The following is a 19,988-nucleotide window of genomic DNA, read 5'->3' as shown; positions in this document are numbered from 1 at the left end:
AGCCAATCAGAGCCCGCCGCTGGAGCCGCGCCGCAGCCAATCACCTGCAGGCGGAGCGCCCAGGGGGCAGGGCAGCGCCCCGGCTACTGTCCCTCCCTCGCGCGCACGCGCGCCAGCTGCGCCCCGCAGCCTCCTGGGAGCTGTAGTTCCCCTGGGCGGGGCGGGAGGCGTCCGGGGACCTGCTTCCTCCCCACCAGCGCCTCAGGCCAGACGCGTTGCGCGCTTCTGCCTACAAATCCTTCGGAGGATCGCTGCCCACCTGCAGCCTTCCGCCCCCGGAGCAGGTCGGCCGTGCTGCTCCGGGCCGGCAGCCCAGGGCGCGGGGCCCCGCGTGTGGCGGCGGCGGGGAAGGGGAGGGAGGGCGGGAGACACAAACCTCTTTTGCCTTCTCCCGCGCTGGCGTTCCATTGGCTCACCTCCGTGCCATTCTCACAACGCCTTTCCCTATTGGCTGACGCGGCCGCTGTGTCCCGCCCTCTGGCGCCCTGCGGCCGTGGAGGCGCCCTGAGCGCGGGGGTCGGACCGGGTCGGACCGGGCCGTGCTGTCCTGTCCTGTCTTGTCCTGGTGGGGCCACGGGGGCCCGGGCAGCGCTCGGGGGGGAGGGGGGGGAAAGGGAGGCTGTGTCACACTTGCTGATTCAAAACTGGAAGTGACTTCCCAAAGTACCAAAGCTTTTGCTTTTAAAAGCGGCCGGAACGGGGAGAGGGTGCTGGGTGGGTGCTCAGCAGATCTGGCAGAAACATATCGGTCACAAGTGTCCTACACCGCCAGGGCAGAACGATAAGTCAGCCGAGTCACCGCACAGACCAAACACCGATCAGGACACGGAAGGAATGAGTGCATTGCTGTAACTTACAGGGCTGTGCCTTGGGCTCAGCATCGGTGCCAGCCCGCCGGGCTGATTCAGTTCCCTCTGTTTCTGTTGCAGCTCCCTGGGTGCGGCGTGGCAACCTGAGCGTGATCATGGCAGCCAAGGCTTTTAGCGCCTCTGAAGGGGGCCTTCTGCCTTCATCAACGGGTTTAGTCCTTACTTGCTTGAATGATTCTGATAAGCTAAGTAGATCCTACCCCTGGGGCAACAAGAGCAGGAAAAGTCGTCTCTCTGGACTCTGTCGGCTTAGAGCATCTCTATCTGGTGAGCATTGTACTGTGAGATTGAGTTTCCATGAAGCTTTCAAATCTTCTTCCTCCCCTTCCCCAAACCTAGAGGTGACAGCATTAAGTATCTGCAAGGATACACTTGTTCAATAAGCACCTGAGCTGTGGATTACTGCAGGCTGGGAGAGTTTACAGGGAAAGCATTACTAGATAGGTGCTCTGCACTTGTACTTGTCCCTGGGCGACTTTTATTGCCTGCCATTGGACCACCTTGCCATCTTCTATAATTATCTAAACCACAAAAGGTTTCCAAATGAGGAGAAAGATGATGTTATACTGAATTCTGTCAGTGTGTCCAGATACAGGTCTCCTTGTTTTATCGTGGTGAGTGTGTTCATACTATGTGCACTGCATAAAATCAGAAATGTCCTTGTGTTGAGCTGTTCATAATGCTTCTTCCAGTACTGCTAAACCTTCAAAGCTCCTTACTGATTTGGGATTGGAGCGATGGTGTTTGGCTGCTTATGCCCCTTCTTAGAGAAACGTTCTTTACAGGCAGAACCTTTGAAAATTTTAGTACAATCACTTGGCATTGCATAGCTTGAAACATTGGTGTGGGTGCAGGTATTTCGGTGTGAACAGCTAAATAACTGGCTTCTGACAAATGCAGTGTTTAATAAGGGCTTGAGCATTTACTGCAATTATTTAATAACCATTTCATTTTTTGTTTGAAAGATTTCAGAACATTTTCAAATCTGCTAAGTGAAAAATGAAAGTTAACTAGTCTGGTTGAAACTTACGGATCTTGGCAATTTTTTTTAATCTGTGGACTGATTTTACATGTTCCAGTGGCTGTGATTCCAAAAGATACATTTATTAGAAGTGTGTCTGTTTTATTTTTTTTAATTCATTCCTCTGACACTCCTGGACGGTTACAGCTACATTGCTGATCTTTCTCTTTTCCTAGGGGAGAAATGGAGCTCTTACTGTTTGTCTTCACTGACAGCTCATAACATTTGTTCCAGCAAAGCTGGTAACTCATGGGCTGGATGGGATTCCACCTCTCTCTCTGCTTCCATTGGAAGTTCTGCTTCTTGCTCCTTTTTGCATGCCCCTGCTGGGGAGGAATCCAGCCAGCACCTCCCAGCTGCTGCACGCAACCCAAACAAAGCCATCTTCACCGTGGACGCCAGCACAACAGAGGTATTTGCAGGACTGGCTGCTGCACTGAGCTCTCTCTAACTGGTGCAGGTTGTGTGACATCAGACAGGCTAAAATGACTGTTATTCCTGCGTGTAATCAGAGTGCTATGAAGGCATTTTGTAGTCTGCTCCAGCTCAGTAGTCTTCTAAAGACTGACAACGAGTTTATTTCCACTACAGGTTGTAGTTAGCAAAATATACAATGTAATGGCAGAAGCATGGATGTCTTGAGTCTTTTTTCAAACAGCCCAGGGAGGTGGGCTCCCCATTCCTAGAAGTGTTCGAGGCCAGGTTGGACAGGGCTTGGAGCAACTTGTTGTAGAGGAAAGTATCCCTACCCATGGCAGGGGAGTGGAACTGGATGGTCTTTAAGGTCCCTTCCAGCCCAAATTATTCTGTGATTCTATGATTCCATAAGAATGCAGCTGTGAAGTGGCATGAGGGAAGAAGGAAAAAGCAAAATGTGCTTCAAGCCTCCTCTCTGTAAAGTACCAACCCTGGGATGTGTTTGTGGTGGCACAAGGTCTCTTTATCTGCCCCAGTAAATATACCTTTTATGTTGGGAAGTATTTCTCTGTTTCTGTCCCGAAAGGAATCTAAAATTGAATCCTGACAACTTTAAAGATCTGTGCCGTTTTTTAGCTTGAACTGGCAGTTTGAGTTTACCCGTCTTAAAGGCATTTAATCCTGACTTGCTCTGTGAACACAGACTCAAATGTGTCGATGGCTGGTATCATCACTGCACACTTTAGAGGCTGGATATGATTTTGTGGCTTGTCCTGGCTTTGCTTGCAAGCACAGCTTTGCAGTTTTGCTTCCATGGATGTAATGATTTACAGTTAAAAGAAAACAGGACACCTAAATGGAAAGCAATGTCTCAAAACCTCCTAACCAAGAAGATACATCCTAGAATAAGAAGCTTTAATGAACTCAGAATTTTAAAGAACCACTCCATTTTCACTAAGAGGAAGGGATATTGCAAGACATTAAAGCAGCAACCTGAGGACATGATGATCTATTAACGAAACTTACAGCTTTTATTCTTTGTGTTGGTTTGTTTTTTTCTGTTTTTTATTCTAGATCTTAGTGGCTAATGATCGAGCCTGCAAGCTGCTTGGGTGCAGTAGTCAGGAACTCATTGGTCAAAAGCTGTCCCACTTGATATCCAAACCCAGTCAAGAGGTGTGGGAAGCTGTGGGTGAGGAGTACCTAGAAACTTATGAATGGTCATCGGTGGTTTCAGGAACTGTGGTACGTGAAATGTTCAAGGAAATATCCCCCACCATCTCTGAATTCCCATATCTGCAAACCTTTAAACCATAACTTGACCAAATCAGAACTTAAAGCACATTAGATTTTAAAAAAACTTAAATCGACATAATTAACATGGAAAAAGTCTATTATGGAAAAGTTCCCAGTTGTGTGGTCCTTAAAAATATATTATAAATTATCTTAAATTGCATTGTGCATATTATAAAGTTACAAGCCAGTGAAATATCTGTGCCAAAACACCATAGTTTGTGCAAAAGTATAGAATGGATATTTTTCCTAGAATGGGGTTGTTTATAAGAGAACTGCATGAGAAATGTCTCAAAATTATTTTCTTTTGCTACTGTTGTGAGCTGTCAGTAGAAAATCCTTGGAAAATGAGCTCATATTCTTCCTGGTGTGTTATTTTTGTACTGAAATTGTCAGTATCTTAGAGCTTTATCTTCCTGAATCCTCAGTTGGATACGGGGGGAAATAAAAAACATAAGTTTGATTCAGTGAAACCCAAGATTAAAATTAAATATCTGGTGAAGGCACTAATTCCAAGCCATTCCAAGTACTTTACAGGAGTCACTGTGTAATTCATAAACCCATTCTGTCAAGATCACATAAAAGGCTTGATATAAACCTTACAGGCTATAAGATAAATAAACATTTTCTGATCTGAGAAGAATTTACTCCCATAAGAAGTTAAACCACTGGATTTTGCATCTCAAAGTAAGAACTATGTTACTAATGTGGAGTGTTCATTAGCACCACTGGGCATCCTGAGAGGCATCTCTGAGAGGCACTTCTCACTGAATGCAAGGTGTTAGAGTGGCTCATTTATTATGCTGAAGGAAATGCCTTTAGTCTTCCTCAGGCAGGGAGAGATGATACACAAGTAACATTTTGTGTATGATCAGTGATTTATTTTCAAACCTTTTCATCTCTATGTTAAAACTGCATTTCTTCTCATAAAATAATAGGAAGTAGTCAAGAAACAATGTTTTTCTAACAGTGACAGAGAGATATCTTGCCTCAGTACCTTACTCTTCTTTGAAATTCTTGCTAAGTAACCACAGTCTTAGTAAGTGATGTCTCCATCTCTGATTCCTGGGGAAAGATGGATGTTACAGGCCGCCTCAACGAGAAGATCCCTGTCTCGGTCTGGCAGAGGCAAATAAGAAGCAAGGACACCCAGCGTTGTGTGGTTGTGCTGGAACCAGTGGAAAGACTTTCAGCTTCTGTTTGCTTCAGGGTTGACGTGAGTGTTTTCCTAACAATCAAATAACGTTGCAATTAGCGAGAGTTTATGTGTGAGCTGAACGTATCTAAGAGGCAGCAGGCACAGATTACTGTTTGTGAACGTGGCCTGTGCCCATAGCAGTGCCTGAAACCGGGATTGTGCACGCAGGACCTGTGCATGGATCTCCCATGTGGCTCACCTTGATGTGTTTTGCAACCCACATAAAGAGATGCTGCCTCTCCTCAGGGACATCTTACACTTGAGCAGTGTTGGTTTGGCCAGGGTTGGTTATTTGCATCATGGATGCTCTTGTGAAGGGATCAGCTTGCTGAGGAACAGTTCTGTGAGGAGTGCTGGAATCCTCTGCCTCTCCCCCAGGAAAAGAGCAGGCTCCCTGCACAGTGATGTCAGAGTATTGCATTATGCTGTGTCTGCTTTTATTGAGTGAGTTGTGTCCACCAAGGGACTGCGGAATGAAATTTCCTTCCTTTGCTTAGATGTTTGCAGAAACCGTTGTCAAGGGATTGAGTGGACCGTGGCTGAAATGCTAAAATTTTAACAGTCCTGTAAATTTTCTTCCCAAGGGAGAGATTACATCATGTGACCTCCTTTTTGCCCATCTCCATGGCTACACAACACTGGAAGAAGTAGTTGGGCTCCACATAAAGGACCTGATTCCTTCTGTGCAGATCCCTCCTCTAGGCAAAAAAATCCCAAAGGTACAGTATAAGCACCAACTTTATTTCTTCTATAGCCTTCCCACTTGGAACACATGTGTGCATGCCATTTTCCCTCCTCATGTAACAGAAAAGAGCTTTTTCAGAGAGAACCCTAATTCCCCTGGAAAAGGGTTTGCTGCTTATTTGTGGAGCTGCTGTCTGAAGAGTTCCTGACTAGGAATGAGACCAAGCCTTGACCTCTCACTGTGGAATCTGTCCTGGTGAAAGACACTTTTCTCCAGTACTGTGGCTTTTTAAGGCACTGTGTTATCTCTGTAAGCCCTCTAAGGTTCCTTTGAATTCTTTAGTCTGTTTTAATCATGCCTGTCTGAGGAGTGAAAGAATACCCAGATCTTGAAAATGCCATGAAACTGGGCATCTAGGGAGTTTAAAGAGGCCTTCTCATGAATGCCTAATTTGCTGAAAAGCTGCAGTATAGGCTGGTCCTCATCATCAAGATATTTATATAGGAGTTCAACACTGGGTTCCAAATCCTTAGAAAACCAGATATTGTTCATTTTGATATTCACAGATTGGGTTTGTTTTTCTTTTCCTGCTCCTTTTTCCTAAGAATTCCTGTGTCATTTTACATGAATACTGAAATAAAGCAAAAACATTTGGTTAGTTAGAAGTCTCCTGTTTGAGTTTTGTTTGGTTGGGTTTTTTTTGCTTTAATTTAGAACCTCAGGACCCAGCGAGCTGCAGGCCGATCCAGAGAGGGTAACGTGTTTCCTCTCAGTTTAAAGCTGCAAGTCAGTCTTCTGGAGGAGGACCAAGCAAGGGTGCAGAAGGATGGGATTCTGCAGACAGAAGGCTCTCTCCCAGGCTATCAGTACTCTGCTACAGTTGTGGTTTTTTCCACCATCAGTGGTCTTATCACTGTCCAGTCAGATGGAATCATCTGTGGCATCAATGATAGTTTTGCTTTAATGCTCTTTGGTTATGAGAAGAAAGAACTGTTGGGAAAGGTAAGATAAGAGGCTTAAACCCTCCCAGAAGACTGCTACATCTGGCAGCACATCCATTGGAATTGTGAAGTTGTCTTTTACAATCCTTGTTTGTGACAAAACCTCTGTGCTCCATGTATTTGGTAAGTGAGGTGTAGGATGATCCAGCACCAATCCCATGCTGTAATTGCTAAGACTTGCAGTGCTGAGGAGCTTGGTATGGATTTCAAGTAGCCCAAAGCAAACTGCACAGTCCTATGCTCTCCTTTAGTCATGTGGATCACTTTTGCCTGGCTGTCCATGAGAATCGGGTTCACAAACATGGATTGTTAGCATTTGCCCCCGTTCTGTGAGAGCTGGCTTAGTTTTATAAGGTTTCATTCTTTGTTTTAGAACATTACATTCCTGATTCCTGGTTTCTATAACAACATGGAGAGAAGCAGTGAGTGCTCTTTGCCTTTTCCTCCTCTGGATGACTCCACGGGGACAGAGGGTGAGTGCCTCTTTGAAGGTGTTGCTGCCTGCCCTACAGCTGGCTCTGGCTGCTGTAAGGAAGGGAAAAAGAGCAGGGACTAGAGGTTCACCTACAAACATGGGGGCATTCTTCATAAAAGCAACGTCCCTCCATGCAGTTTTCAAATTGGGTTTCCACTATAACTTCAGGTAAAGAGAATTATTCACCTAAAACTGTGCTTCTCTCTTTGTTGCCAGGAAGATGAATCTGAATATCCAAGTTGGAAGTTACACTGTCAATAGAGAATGCTTTATATTTAACAAGCACTTCCCCTCCCTCCCCTGCTAGGATCCTTCAGTATTTTAAGATGTGTAAAATACAGCTTTTGTGACTATACTGCAGCAGGGCTATAGATGCTTAGGATCAGTATTTTAAGGGAAAAATCTAATATTCTTCTGAATTGGCTTGTGTTGCTGGCTAATATACAATGTTATGTTGCTGTGGTGTTTCAGTTAGGGAAGCATCACATATTCTTCTGATGCAGTTTGCTGCATTTATGAAAAATTTATCAAAATTTTACTTCTCTAAACACAACAGCAATAAACAGAAGCAAGGAAGCCTCATGTTTCCAAATCTGTCTTTCCAGCTAGCTCAGCCCAACACAGAGAACAAGTGCACACTTTCACCCATATTGCAGGAGATCTCTTCTGCTGGTTTTATCTCCTCTTGTTTTTTCCTCCTTTTCTTTTTTTCCCCCTTTTCTTTTTCTCTTTGCTTGGAAATGCACATCTGCATTGAAACCAATGCACCCCACTGGAACAAAGAAGAGTTCCTAGACGGTTTCTTAGGTAATTCTTTGATGAAATGATGCCACTAATCTAGGAATAATTCACTTCTTCAGTGGGAAGCATTGTTGGCACTCAGCCTTTACTAATGGAAGCATTGTTCTAGATTCAGATCTCATTGCTCATTACTTTCTTCTGCAGCAACAATACTTGGTTCACTTCTTTCAAACTCATGTTTTTGCTTCTGATCTGTTGTCACTGGAAAACGAAAGAACTTTGTGTCCTGTTCTTTCAAACATATTTAGATGGTGTACTTTTTTAATCTTACAGCTTCAGTGAGTTATATAAATCCAGTACAAACCTTGTCATTTTATGTGTTTGGAATGGACAGTATATGTGTGTGGTTGGAACTTTTTTTTTTTTTGCTGCTGCTCCTATTTGTATGATCATTTTAATTCCAGTTTCTATATGTTATTGGCCTTTTTTTAGGTCTCTGAACTTCAGTTCAAGTAGCTAACCCATGATACCAATACCTGTCCAAGAGCTTTGATAGAAAAGCAAATATTGTCACCCCTAAAACATGTAGATTGCTGCATGTGATGATTTCTAAAAATGAAGTAGAGTGGAATGCTCATATTTGGACTGTTTTGCCTTAATCAAGCCTTTTATACTCAATTCCTTAGGGACAAGACAGACCAAGGCAGTTCCAAGTTTATTTTTAAGCACTATAGCCTCTGAAGACTAAATATAAAAGGTTAAGTTGGTATGGTTTTGTTTCCTCTTTGGTACAGACAGCAGCTCCTTGGCTGCATCTTTAGCACACCTTCTGTCACGAGATGGAGAGCAGAAATTGGAACAAAGACGCAAAGATGACAAATTAATACATGACGAGAATAAACAAAAGAACGGGACCAGTTTCTTTTCTCCTCCCTCACCTCCTGAAGTGGCATCCACCCCCACTAATAGGTAGGCATTTCATAAACTGCATATTCACTTGGGAAAATGAAGAGCTGTGGTGGCAATCACCAGCAAAACCTGTTTTTTTCACCAGTGTGATGTCTGTGGGAAGGTGCAACAAGGGCCTTCCACATTTTGCTGTCTTTAGAATCTGAGTGCTGTTTGCAAGACAGGCTGAGCTTTGCCTACCTTAGATTTTTATTTGGATCTGCACAACCCACCATTGTAAAGTTACAGGAATTCCAACTCTAAAGGGGACCAAATGCTTCACCAAGACTAGGGAAGGTAATTAGGCTCTGCCTTCACTACATCATAAACAGTGGATGTTTATCTCCTTCAAGCTGGTGTTGCACTGAAGCCAGATTACCTGGGGTGAATTCTAAATGTTATTCCTTTTGGTGCTCAGTGTAACTGTCAGGTCATCCATTAAAACAGGGTACTGTGTTACTGAAGTCCAGCCATTTTTATTCTACCTTTCCAGTCTTTTTCCTGTTACGAGGTTAGAAATTCTGTACAAGTACATATATGACGCTCATGGTTTACTGTAAGTCAAATTTTAAGCCTTCCACATTAAAAATTCTAACCCTCAGACAGTATTTACTGTCCATTTTAAGACACAGACTATTCCAGCACAGTTCTTGCTGCTTTTTAAAGAGACTGACAGTCCCACTGTTGGTGCTCCCCTGGATTTATGTCTCTCATATCATACTTAGATTGTAAATGCTCTGCTTCATTGTTTTTCTATGCTGCTTTTTTACTAATGGAGATGTTTGCAAAACACCTTGTGCAATACCTTGGACTTCAGTGGACCCTGGTTAAACTGATGGATGGGAACATCCATCTCCTGTTGGACAGAAAAGGGATCTCCTGTTCTCAGAACTGGAAGTATCCTGCCATGTGTACTGGCTTTTTTTTTGTGATGGGAAATGATCTATGATCTATATTTTGAAATTAAGCTAGAGAAGGAAATTATCCATAGGGAAAGAGTACCATTTGAGTGTACCTGCTCTTATTTGGAAAATTTGTTAGGATTTTGGATGCCTGTGCCAACAGCTTTCTACCTTTCTCTTTCAAACTTAAAACAATTGGTGCAGGTTTTAAATAGTGACTATAGTAATAAGAGTAGGTAGGATACAGCAGGACAGTTTTCTCATTCTTTTGGCACCATGATGTCGCTGTCAACTTTGAATCTTTACAGTGAGGACAGCCTTGCTTACTGATGGGCTGTCAGCCCACCACAGAGCCTTATCCCAAAACCTGCCTTGACACAATCAGAGCAGTGGAACAGTGTAGAACAGTGGAAACTTCAGGATCAAATAATTCTCAAAAGATGCTCTCTGGTTGCATGTTAGTTCTAGGCTAGAAGATATTCTAAGTACCTCATCCTATGGCCCAGTGAAGCTGCCTTCTGTTGTTACCTGTAACTCACCTGGAACACCAACAATGGATGAGCCATGGCCAGGGACAGCACTGGACTGCAGACAAGACTTTCAAAGCCACGTGGTTACAGGTCAGGCATCAAAAACAAACTCGAGGTGTGATGCAGAGCATTCCAGCCTTGAGCACATTGTTGTTGAAAACTGCCTGCTAAATGATGCTTCAGCCTTCTTTGCATGTGAAAGAAATACTGTCTATGATGTTTGTTCAGCAAATAAAACGGGTCACAGTGCTTCTGCACCAGGAGTTGCCACAACCTCTGAAGATGTTAAAGAGTCAGACACTGAACTGAACTGTATTTGCTCTGGTCTTGAGGTACTGGGTCTGAATACTTGTGTCAAGGGGAACTCAGACAACTCTTTAGGTATTACTGCAGCTCTTGCAGGAGCATGCTCGTCTGATGCAGTGGACTCCAATATGCTAACTGAGACAAACAGCACTTCTTCTGCGGGTCAGGGAAAGCAGCTGCTGAGTGGTGTTGCCACAGAAGGTGGTTCTGGGTGGCTGGCCTTCCAGAGGCATTTACAAAACTCTGAAGAATCCTCCAAAGCATTTCCTGAGAAAGCCGAAACTCTTGCAGAAACTGTGGGGCACAAGGCCAGCAGAAACCCCCTGAAAAGCAAAGGTGGGCCTGAAGAACTCGGTCAGCTGCAGGGGCAGCAAAACATGGAGAGAAAAGTAACATCGACCCCGGTGAAACGAGAAGGAAGGCTGAATCCAGCAGCTCCTTTGATCTGGGAGATTCTGGAAGGCAGCTACACCGGGAATTGCTGTCACAGAGACGGTTCACAATTCAGTAAGTTAAATCTTCTCCCCTCCCCAAAACTTTTACCAGGGTCCTCTTTTTCACCCACATTTTTGCAGAAGGCAGACAGCTCTGGTTAGAAGCTCACAGTGGAGAGGAAGGAATAAGCATCTAGAAGAAAAATCAGTATTTAAGTCTATTCAGAAGATATTAGAAAAGGAGGTGGTATAAAATACAAAGTTATTAAGAAGTTAATCCCTACTGAAAAGTCAGACATATTCTTAAAACACAATTAAAAAGGTTGAATCTGATAACTTTTTCTGAACAGAAAATACACTGTAAAAAATCCACTGTAAAGCTGTAAAATCTCCATTTTTATGTAATTTAGAATAACAATGCAAAATGAATAATCACAATTAGACACTGACAAAAGTTTCTGCTGGAGGTGGGAACTGTGGAGGTAGCTGATAGGTACCTCTAGAATAGCTATGCTGGTGTCAGCCCCTCTGATGGTTCTTTAGTGAGCAGGTGTTCCCCAAATAAACAGCTCTTTGTTAAGAGCTCAGAATTTTGTCATCAAATGTCTGTGGTCTTGCTAAACACTTAAGTTGCATTCTACCATTTTAACTTCCTCACCTGTTCCTCCAGGTGTACTCTTTGAGGTGAAATGTGCAGAACTGCAGGACGCCACTGTACTTTTCTGTGTCTGGGTGGTGAAAGACCTTTCACAGAGCCAGAAGGAAGCTGTAGCAAAGACTCAGCTTTTGCTCTCCAGCCCAGCAAGCTCTGCCCAGTCTGTTGCTGATCTTTCTACAAACAGTCTCGGAGAAGTAAGAAATCCTGTCTTTGAATACTGAGCATTTCTTTCCTTGTTTGATTGTTAAGTTGAAGCTCAAGTCAAAAAGTTTTTCAAATTGACATCATGAGGTGGTGGGGTGGATATTTCTGTTCGTTTGTTTTCCTACTTTTATGTTAAAAAGAAAAGGTTTCAAATTGCTATTTTGTAACATTTCTGGTGTGCGGATTAGTGTAGTGACCTTTCCAACCTGAACAACACTGTTCCAGACTGCAGGAGACTCCAAGGAACTGCTGTGTATTGAAATGTACTGGAGATCAGACCTGTACTTAACTTGTCTGGTGATGGCTGTCGCTATCATAACCAAAGATTTCTCCTTTTAGCAATTCTTGCAGATGTGTATGTTCTTTTCAGTATTTATTCATTTTATAAACGTGATTCTGTGGCTTGCTCATTTTGTTTTCTTGCTGTTGTAACCTGTATATATGTACCTAGGCCATCAGATCAACTTCACTTTTCAATAATTCCCGAAGAGCTGAAGAGCTCGAAGAATTAAGAGCATGTGAGGGAGAATACGCAAAAAATTACAGCACTCTCAGTCTTATTGGCAAAGGTGCTTTTGGCTTTGTCTGGACTGCCAGGAGCAAGAAAGATCATCAGGAGGTGAAGTATTTCTTTTAGCTCTCCTGCAATAGTTTTTTAGGAAGATAACTGAAAGGTAAGAGTGTTCATATTCTGTCAACACTACACTATTAAAAGCTTCTGTTTGGTAGTTTGGGGTTTTGCTTTGTTTGAACAGAAATCTGAGGAAGCAAACCTCACTGAAACAGGACAGCAAAATATTTGCATTGGTGTATGAATGTGAGACAACAGGTGCAGAATGAGCTAATGAGCTGATGAATGTAGCTAATGAACTGATGAATGTAGCTAATTGAACCTGTTGAAAGAAGTTAAGCTTAACAGAATTACAGGTTTTAATCTTCTGTTACTAAAGGAAATGGCAAACCTCAAAGTCTTTATCGTGCCATGACTCAAGAATGTGGAGTAGAGATGTTTATGTTATGGGACCCTCCTCTTTATCAGCAGAAGTATCAGGAAGCTCTCACGTTTCTCTGCATGGATGTTAAGTGCTCATTTCCCTCCATTGTACCCCTGTGCCACCGCTGCTGTAACTGGTTGATAAGACAGCTGGCCTGTCAAAGCCTTTGGAATTCAGAACAGCAATAAATACGTGCATTTGTGTGCATCATTTGGCTTCTAGGATTAAATTACTTTAAAGATGTTTAAAGATATTATAGCTATTCACATTGGGTTGCTTTTATCCTTCTGGTAATATGAGTGACTGAGTTCCTGGAAATTACCTCACCTGACCCTCAAAGCGGTGCTTTTGCAGGCAATGCTGAATGCTGTTGTCTGTGTAGGTTGTCGTGAAGTTCATCTGGAAGGAGAGGGTGCTGGAGGACTGCTGGGTAGATGATCCTCAGCTAGGAAGAGTCACTCAAGAAATTGCAATCCTGCTGAAGCTGCAGCACCCCAGTATCATTAAGGTACAGTGACTTGGAGTGAATACAGTTTGCATCAGGTGGTTCATTTGAATACTTGGTGTCTCCTGTTCCTCTTCAGGAGTGAAGCATCCTGAATTGAATCTGCCTTTTCAGGAAAGAAAGGAACCTATCTATCCTGCTTTGTTTACGAGTGTGTGTCACAGCAGACTATTGCTTGCTTTGATACTTTTACCCCAAACTGATCTGAAGATGTGACTCTTAACAGAAAAAAAGCCTGTATGCTATTTCAAGATGATAATATGCGTATCTCGGAAGTGTGATGTCACACCTGAACATGTACTAGTTCAGTAAATAATCTGGATACATATCTTGATTCATCCTCTTTGGTTTGGGGTTGTTGGTTTTGGTTTTGGGGTTGCTTTTTTTTCTTCAGAAAGCAAATTCCTCTTAGGTTTAATTCTGCTCTCGGTTTTAGCTCGGTACTCTTTTCAAGAAACATTTGTGCTCAGTGAAAGGAGACTTTGAAGATTATAATATACATCAATTAAATCTCCAAGAGGAGAGCAGGGTTTATTACAAAAAAAAAAAAGGCTGTTTGAGGATGAAGCACATGATTAAACCAGTCTGTTATTTATAGGTGCTGGATGTATTTGAAAATGAATGCTTTTTCCAGCTGGTGATGGAGAAGCATGGCTCAGGTCTGGATCTCTTCACATTCATTGATAATCAGCCCAACTTGGATGAGCCATTAGCAAGTTATATATTCAGACAGGTGAGAACACAAATGCTACATGCAGGTAAGATTTGGCTATTATAAGAACCAGGGCCCTGTTTCACTTCATACAGGCTAATCAGCTGGTGTGCTGAATTGGAGTCATGTTCAATACCTGCAGAACCTTTCCTCATTAGTCTGCAGGACTGATTGAAATGCTGCCTGAAGAACCCTTGTTAAGGTTTACCTAGAAACTTGTAACAGAGAAACCTTTCCAGGACCTTACTGCCTGTAAGGGTTTCCAGTGGAGCCATGGCCCCTCAGCTGTGACTGGGGCCATTCATGTAGTAGTCACATTTTCTCTGAGGGAGGAAGAAAGCTCACAGAAGCTGCCCCGAGCTCCACAAAAAGCCACATTTTCACTTTGTTCAGTGCTTTGTTTAGATTGGTTACAGGGGTAAAGGGCTCTGTTCTTTAAATCAAGAAGTTCTCTTGGATTTTAGAGTGGCATAATGCAAAGTAACTCAGGGTAGTTTTCCTGTGAATCAGGAGCTTGCCCAATAGGTGATTGAAGAGCTGAATTGTCCTTTGTTCAGTGAGTTAACCGCAGCAGCAGTCCCCAAGTAACTCCCCCTCATGAGTTTTGGAGTAAATGCCATGCTCTATGGTATGCAGGAACAGCTATGCACATGCTCACCTCCCCCACATCCCTGCTGTGCCCACTCTCCCCTCACCTGGAGTGTTGATGTCCCTTTAGCCTTGTGATGGATCAGCCCTTTCCCTAACCCAGCCTGCAGTTTGTAGGGCTGCCTTGTTCTCTCGGATCTGTACAGCATTTCTCTGCAGAGGATTATAAATAGAAACTTTTCTCCCTCAGCCATCTGCTTTTCTTGTTAAATGCATTGTAGGGATCACAAATGTCTCCAAGGTGGTATCGTTCTGATGCTATCCTTAATTATGGCACTAATGCATGAATTGTGCAGGCAGAGGAAAGGAATTCAGGAGCGACTATATTATTTATACCAAACTGTACTCTTAAATGCTTTGTCATCCTGCAGTATGGGAGGTTCACAGTAATATCCTTCTGGAGAAGCCAAAAGACCCTCCAAACGAAGCTGGGATAAAAATAGAGTAACCTGCAGGATTGTAGCAGTGAGTTCTGAAGCTTCTCACCAAAAAAAACCCAATCACATCATGACTGCAGCATCCCCTCCTCCTGCACATTTGTGAGAGGAAAGCAAGCAAAGCCTTTTGTAATTGTCTCTCCCAAGAGCATTGCAGCACCCGCTGCAGCAATGCTGACAGGCGGACCTGGGATCATTTCCAGTTACCATAAATAGGATGTATATCTTGTTTAGATGGTGTCAAAACAAGCCAAAATGTGACTCTTGGAATACTGTGATGCCACGTCGGATACTAACGGTGGATTTTTGGGAAGGGGAGATCCTTCAGGCCTCGTTTTAGTCCATAACCTGGAAGGAGTATGCCCTTCCACCCTCCCCCCGCCACGTGGCCCTGGGACCCCAAGACGGAGCACTCACCAGACCACCAGGGGAGAGAGGACGAAAGAGAGGGTTTAATTGTGGGAGGGGGCTTATATAGCCCTTGGGGACCAATCACAGGTGAGGGGTCACAATCAAGGTAAGGGGTTTACAGCCAATAAGGGAGGGGTTAACAAGGGACCAATGGAAACACCTTGGGACATCTTCCCAGGACACTCTGGCCCGAGAGATAAGGGATTTACAGTGGAGGTATAGGGGAAAATGCAGTGGCTCTGTAAAGAGCCCTCTTAACATGAGTTTAGACAACATTAAAAACTTCTGCTTCATCAGTCCACCTTTGGCAGGATTCTTTCCAACATCCATTGCTACAGGATACCTCTGTGTAGTAACACCTAGTTCTTTGCTCCTCTTTCAGCTTGTCTCAGCTGTTGGGTATCTCCACTGTAGGAACATCCTTCACAGAGATATCAAGGATGAAAACATTGTCATTGCTGAAGATTTCACAATTAAATTAGTGGACTTTGGTTCAGCTGCCTACCTGGAACCTGGGAAATTGTTTTATACCTTCTGTGGGACAATTGAATACTGCTCACCAGAAGTGCTGTCTGGCAAACCGTATGTAACCCTCTGAAAAGTTATTTTTGTGCCATCACACCAAAAACCCATGTGTGCAGGGCTGGAACAGAGAAGCCAAGTTGCTGTGCCATTGGAACTCTGCTACAGTATCCAACCACAGGGAACTGCAGCAAGATTCAAGGCACTGCAGTGGCACAGATCGCTTGTGAAAGTTTGAGTGCATACAAAGTAGGGCACTGTGGTGACAGAAATCAGTTGTAAAAGCTTGAATATGTACAAATTTGTTTCTAAGTCTGTTGTCAGGCTTTCTCTACCAAAAGCTGCTCTTTTAGAGAGGTGGTGTAAGCAAGTATTGCTGTCAATAGCACCTGCCTTGCGTATCTGTGCCTTGTATTCTCACACTCTCATCTTGTGTGTTCTCTCCTTTCCTACGTACTTGAATTTTTACAGTTTAATCCTTGGTCATCTCCCCATTGATTTTTGTGCTCCTTGGGACTCGAGGATTCTTCCCTTGCAACTTCTCTTGCTGCTGTTTTGCATGTGCTGCCTGAGTCTTGGCTGTCTCTCCCCTCTTCTTTCCAAGTACTCTGTACCTAGCAGCTGGCAGTCCTGTACCTGCTCCACAAGGAAGACTCCCCATCCCAGGGTGGTACCTGCAGTAATTGGATGTGCCTGTATGTATCTTGCTCCCACTTCACTGCTGTTTTCATTGGTCCTTCCAGCAGCTCCTCATAACAGAGTGGGGGGAAGAAGCAATGCCAGGAGGAGAGGAAATTCCCACTGGGAATGAGATGGAAGCAGCTCTGCCCTGGGAGTTCTCCCTGTTACTGTGTAAAGGAACTGTCATGTTTTCTCAGATGGAATTCTTTTGTTTTGAAAGGGCTGGGGGGACCTGTTTGCTCTTCCAGTTAAATATTTACTTGATAGTTTTGGCTTATGGTGAAGAAGGTGGAGAGGTAAGTTCTCTTGTCACTACCCTACGTGTGTGGAAGTCTGGGTACGTGCTACACACACTCATCAACAGAAACTGGTTGGCCATTCTGTGGTGGTTTCATTTCCTGGAGAAGGATAATGCAGACTCCTCAAACACATGAGAAACTGCTTAGAATTCTCACAAACTTCCTATGTTAAAATAAAAATTGGAAACAAGGGCTGTCAACCTCCTTTTTTCTTTTTACTTTCTTTTGCAGTTAGGTATATACTTGCAATCTGAGTTTAGGCAAGCTTATCTCTGCACAGGTACCATGGCCCCGAGCTGGAGATGTGGTCACTTGGCATCACCCTTTACACCTTGGTGCTTGGGGAGAATCCCTTCTGTGAGCTGGAGGAGGCCCTGGCAGCTGTCCTGAATCCTCCTCGCCCCGTGTCAGATGGTGAGCTCTTTCCATTTGCCTTTTTAAAGGAGTGGATCTCTTTTTTAAAGGAGTGGGAAAGCATAAGCAGTGTTTTTTCACCACAAGTAAAGGGGAAGCCTGAAAAGAAGCTCCCCGGTGTGCTCTGTGATGATTTTAAAAGCTGCTCAGTGCAGCAGAGTTTGGGTGACTTGTCAGTCTTTGAATATAAACCATATCTCACATTCCCAGCCTGTCTAAAATACAGCCTGAGCCATCCCTCTGCTATCTCTGCCCAGGTCTCATGGATCTCATGGCTGGGCTTCTGCACCCCATTCCAGAGGAGCGCACGACTCTGGCTGTGCTAGCCGAGGATCCTTGGCTGCGGCAACCCGTGAACCTGGCTGATTACACCTGGGAAGAGGTGTACATCTCTGCTGAGCCCGGTGAGACCACCTCCTGAAGGCTTCTTCATCCAGCAGTGATTTATAGAAGTCTGAACTGTGTTAGCAGGACAGTTCCCAACTGAAGGTTGCCTGCTGATATCCGTGTGTGCCCAGTTTATTAGCGTTCTTACCCAGGACATGGTTCAAAGCTGTGAGGCCAAGATTTTAATGTTGTTCAAATTGTCCATAACTCGGAATATATATTTATTGTCTGCTTTTACTTTTTATATGTAGTTTTTGTATCTTTCTAAAAAGTGAATTAATAAATTAGTGATAATACCTCTGGGTGTTTTCTGGAGTTTGTGTGTGCAAAGGAGCCTTAAAAACGGACATGTAATCATGATTTGGGGGTGTGGGGCTGGGGTGGTGGTGTCTTTTTCTTATGTCAGAGTCCTCTCTGTATCCAGGAAAGTAGTCCTTGATTTTGATGAGACAAAGATGTTGGAAATTAAAAATAGATTCAATAGAGAGAATTTGATTGAGACACAGGTAACAGGAACATTTTGGGGTGCAGCTCAGGGTTAGGCTGCTTGGGAGGAAGTGCTGGGAGAGGCAGCGGTTCTGCCCGGCTGCAGCTGCTGTCTGACAGCAGCTCTGCAGAGAAGCAACAGGACTCAGCTTAAAGCCACGTAAATTACTAAAGATTAGCTCTGAGTCCAGCTTTGGACTCTCTGCTGTCTCCATCCGAACACGTAACTAGCTGCCTTCACGGTACACTGTGTTCTGTAGCACGGCGCTGGGGCTGTGCTTCGGCTCCGGCCCGGGCGGAGAAGATGACCCGGGCATCGCCTCTGCGGGCCACGGGCAGCGGGCACGGCGCTCCGCCCGCGGTACCGCTCTGCTCTGCCCCGAGCAAGGCAGCCCTGCGTGCCCGGGGAGGCCGGATCTGGACAACCCGGCTCCCACCCTGGCGCTCCTTCCCGTTCCCCGGCGCTGCCCACACGGCGGGGGCGGAGCAGCGCGGCGGGGCCCTCCCGCCTGCTCCCCGCGTGGCCGGGCCGCGGCCATGGCGGGGCTGCCGCTGCTGCAGCCGCGCGGGGCCGGGCGGGCGGTGGTGGCGGGGCGGGCGCTCCTCGCCGCCCTCTGGCCGTGCCCCCGCCGCGGCTGTGGGGAGGCGGCGGCGCTGCGGGCCATGGGCTTCAGCCAGGAGCAGGCCCGGCGGCTCCAGGGGCTGGAGCCCCGGCTCGGCCCCGAGCGCCGGGAGGCGGTGGCGGCGCAGCTGCTGCTGCTGGGGCTGAGCGCCGAGGCCGCCCTGGCGCTGCTGGAGCAGAGCCCGGCGCTGCTGCGGCTGCCCACGGAGCAGCTGCGGGAGCGCGCCGAGGAGCTGCGGCGCCTGGGGCTGGACGAAGGTAGGGCGGCGCGGGGAGGACGGGGGGGCGCACCGGGGCTCGGCGCGGCCCGCTGACCCTGTGCCCGCAGGTCGGCTGCGGCGGGCGCTGAGCCGCTGCCCCCAGCTCTTCGCCGTGCCCCGGAAGAGGCTGGCGGCGGCGGTGCGGCTGCTGCGGGAGCGCTGCCTCTTCACGGCGGAGCAGCTGCGGGAGGTGCTGGGCACCTGCCCCGCCGTCCTGCTGGAGGAGCCGAGCAGCCTCCACCACCACTTCCAGGTGAGGATCGGCATCCCTCTCCCCGCCGGAGCCTGCCGCGGGGATGGGACTGTGCCTGACACACCCCGTCCCGCCCGCAGTACGCTTACTTCAGAATGGGAGTCCGGCAGAAAGAGATGGTGAAGGCTCGACTCTTCCAAATGCCCTTTGCCGAGCTCCGAAACCGGCACATCTTCCTGGAGCGCCGAGGGCTCTACGAGACCCCACACAAAGGGCAGACACAAACCAATAACCCAAAACTGAAGGACATCCTTCAGCTCTCGGAGAAAGACTTCCTGGCCAGCCTGGCCTGCTCTACCCCCGAGGAGTATGAGGTCTTCAAGAAGCTGCTGGCTCGGGAGGAGGCAGAAGAGGGGAAGGAGGAGGAAGTGGATGCACTATATGCAGAGGAAGATGATGATTTGGACAGTGAAAGAAGTAAAACAGCCCCGGAGTGAGGAGGTGAGGCTCCGAGGTGCCCGAGCCCTCCCATGCTGGTGCACTCCCCCACCCCATTGTGCACCCATGGGTGCTCTGGGCTCCCACCCAACATCAGCAAGAGCAATGGTGGCTGCAGGGCCCCATGTGTGGGGCACCAATAAATCCAATCTATCAAATACAACACCACTCATTCTTCCTCATTGACCACTGACCAACTACTTTAAAAAAATCCAGTTTCCATAAAGTGTTTTTAT

General features: G+C 45.8%; 2 protein-coding genes across 3 annotated transcripts; both read left to right on the top strand.

Moving 5' to 3' along the window:
• The first annotated feature begins 110 nt into the window (after positions 1-110).
• PASK (PAS domain containing serine/threonine kinase) lies at positions 111-18,433 on the top strand. Of its 2 annotated transcripts, XM_027703750.1 has the most exons (17): positions 632-834; positions 930-1,136; positions 2,067-2,302; positions 3,382-3,552; positions 4,676-4,816; positions 5,383-5,517; positions 6,198-6,485; positions 6,858-6,957; positions 8,495-8,669; positions 10,013-10,893; positions 11,491-11,672; positions 12,134-12,301; positions 13,060-13,185; positions 13,781-13,915; positions 15,773-15,972; positions 17,173-17,306; positions 17,564-18,433. In XM_027703750.1, the coding sequence occupies exons 2-17, from the start codon at positions 965-967 to the stop codon at positions 17,725-17,727; spliced, it is 3,408 nt and encodes a 1,135-aa protein (XP_027559551.1). In that variant the 5' UTR covers positions 632-834; positions 930-964; the 3' UTR covers positions 17,728-18,433. The 2 variants fall into 2 exon arrangements, with proteins under 2 accessions (XP_027559550.1, XP_027559551.1); XM_027703749.1 differs by lacking the exons at positions 632-834; positions 17,564-18,433 and adding an exon at positions 111-284 and having other exon boundaries at positions 16,384-17,282.
• Positions 18,434-18,716: 283 nt separating this feature from the next.
• MTERF4 (mitochondrial transcription termination factor 4) lies at positions 18,717-19,915 on the top strand. The gene is made up of 3 exons (XM_027703755.1): positions 18,717-19,059; positions 19,130-19,314; positions 19,395-19,915. Exons 1-3 carry the CDS (start codon positions 18,717-18,719, stop codon positions 19,749-19,751), a joined length of 885 nt encoding a protein of 294 aa, XP_027559556.1. The 3' UTR covers positions 19,752-19,915.
• The last annotated feature ends 73 nt before the right edge of the window (positions 19,916-19,988 follow it).

The sequence above is a fragment of the Neopelma chrysocephalum genome, unplaced genomic scaffold (assembly GCF_003984885.1).
Source record: "Neopelma chrysocephalum unplaced genomic scaffold, ASM398488v2 Primary Assembly neopelma1_252, whole genome shotgun sequence".
NCBI classification, from domain to species: domain Eukaryota; kingdom Metazoa; phylum Chordata; class Aves; order Passeriformes; family Pipridae; genus Neopelma; species Neopelma chrysocephalum.
This window is presented reverse-complemented; position numbering and strand designations above follow the sequence as displayed.

Excerpts from the sequence above, each read along its gene's own strand:
- MTERF4 (XM_027703755.1), top strand. The coding sequence starts at position 18,717 with ATGGCGGGGCTGCCGCTGCTGCAGCCGCGCGGGGCCGGGCGGGCGGTG. Across the intron at positions 19,060-19,129 it reads GCGCCTGGGGCTGGACGAAG|GTCGGCTGCGGCGGGCGCTG; the intron begins GTAGGGCGGCGC and ends CTGTGCCCGCAG. Across the intron at positions 19,315-19,394 it reads GCCTCCACCACCACTTCCAG|TACGCTTACTTCAGAATGGG; the intron begins GTGAGGATCGGC and ends TCCCGCCCGCAG.
- PASK (XM_027703749.1), top strand. The coding sequence starts at position 965 with ATGGCAGCCAAGGCTTTTAGCGCCTCTGAAGGGGGCCTTCTGCCTTCA. Across the intron at positions 4,817-5,382 it reads CTGTTTGCTTCAGGGTTGAC|GGAGAGATTACATCATGTGA; the intron begins GTGAGTGTTTTC and ends TTTCTTCCCAAG. Across the intron at positions 11,673-12,133 it reads CTACAAACAGTCTCGGAGAA|GCCATCAGATCAACTTCACT; the intron begins GTAAGAAATCCT and ends ATATGTACCTAG.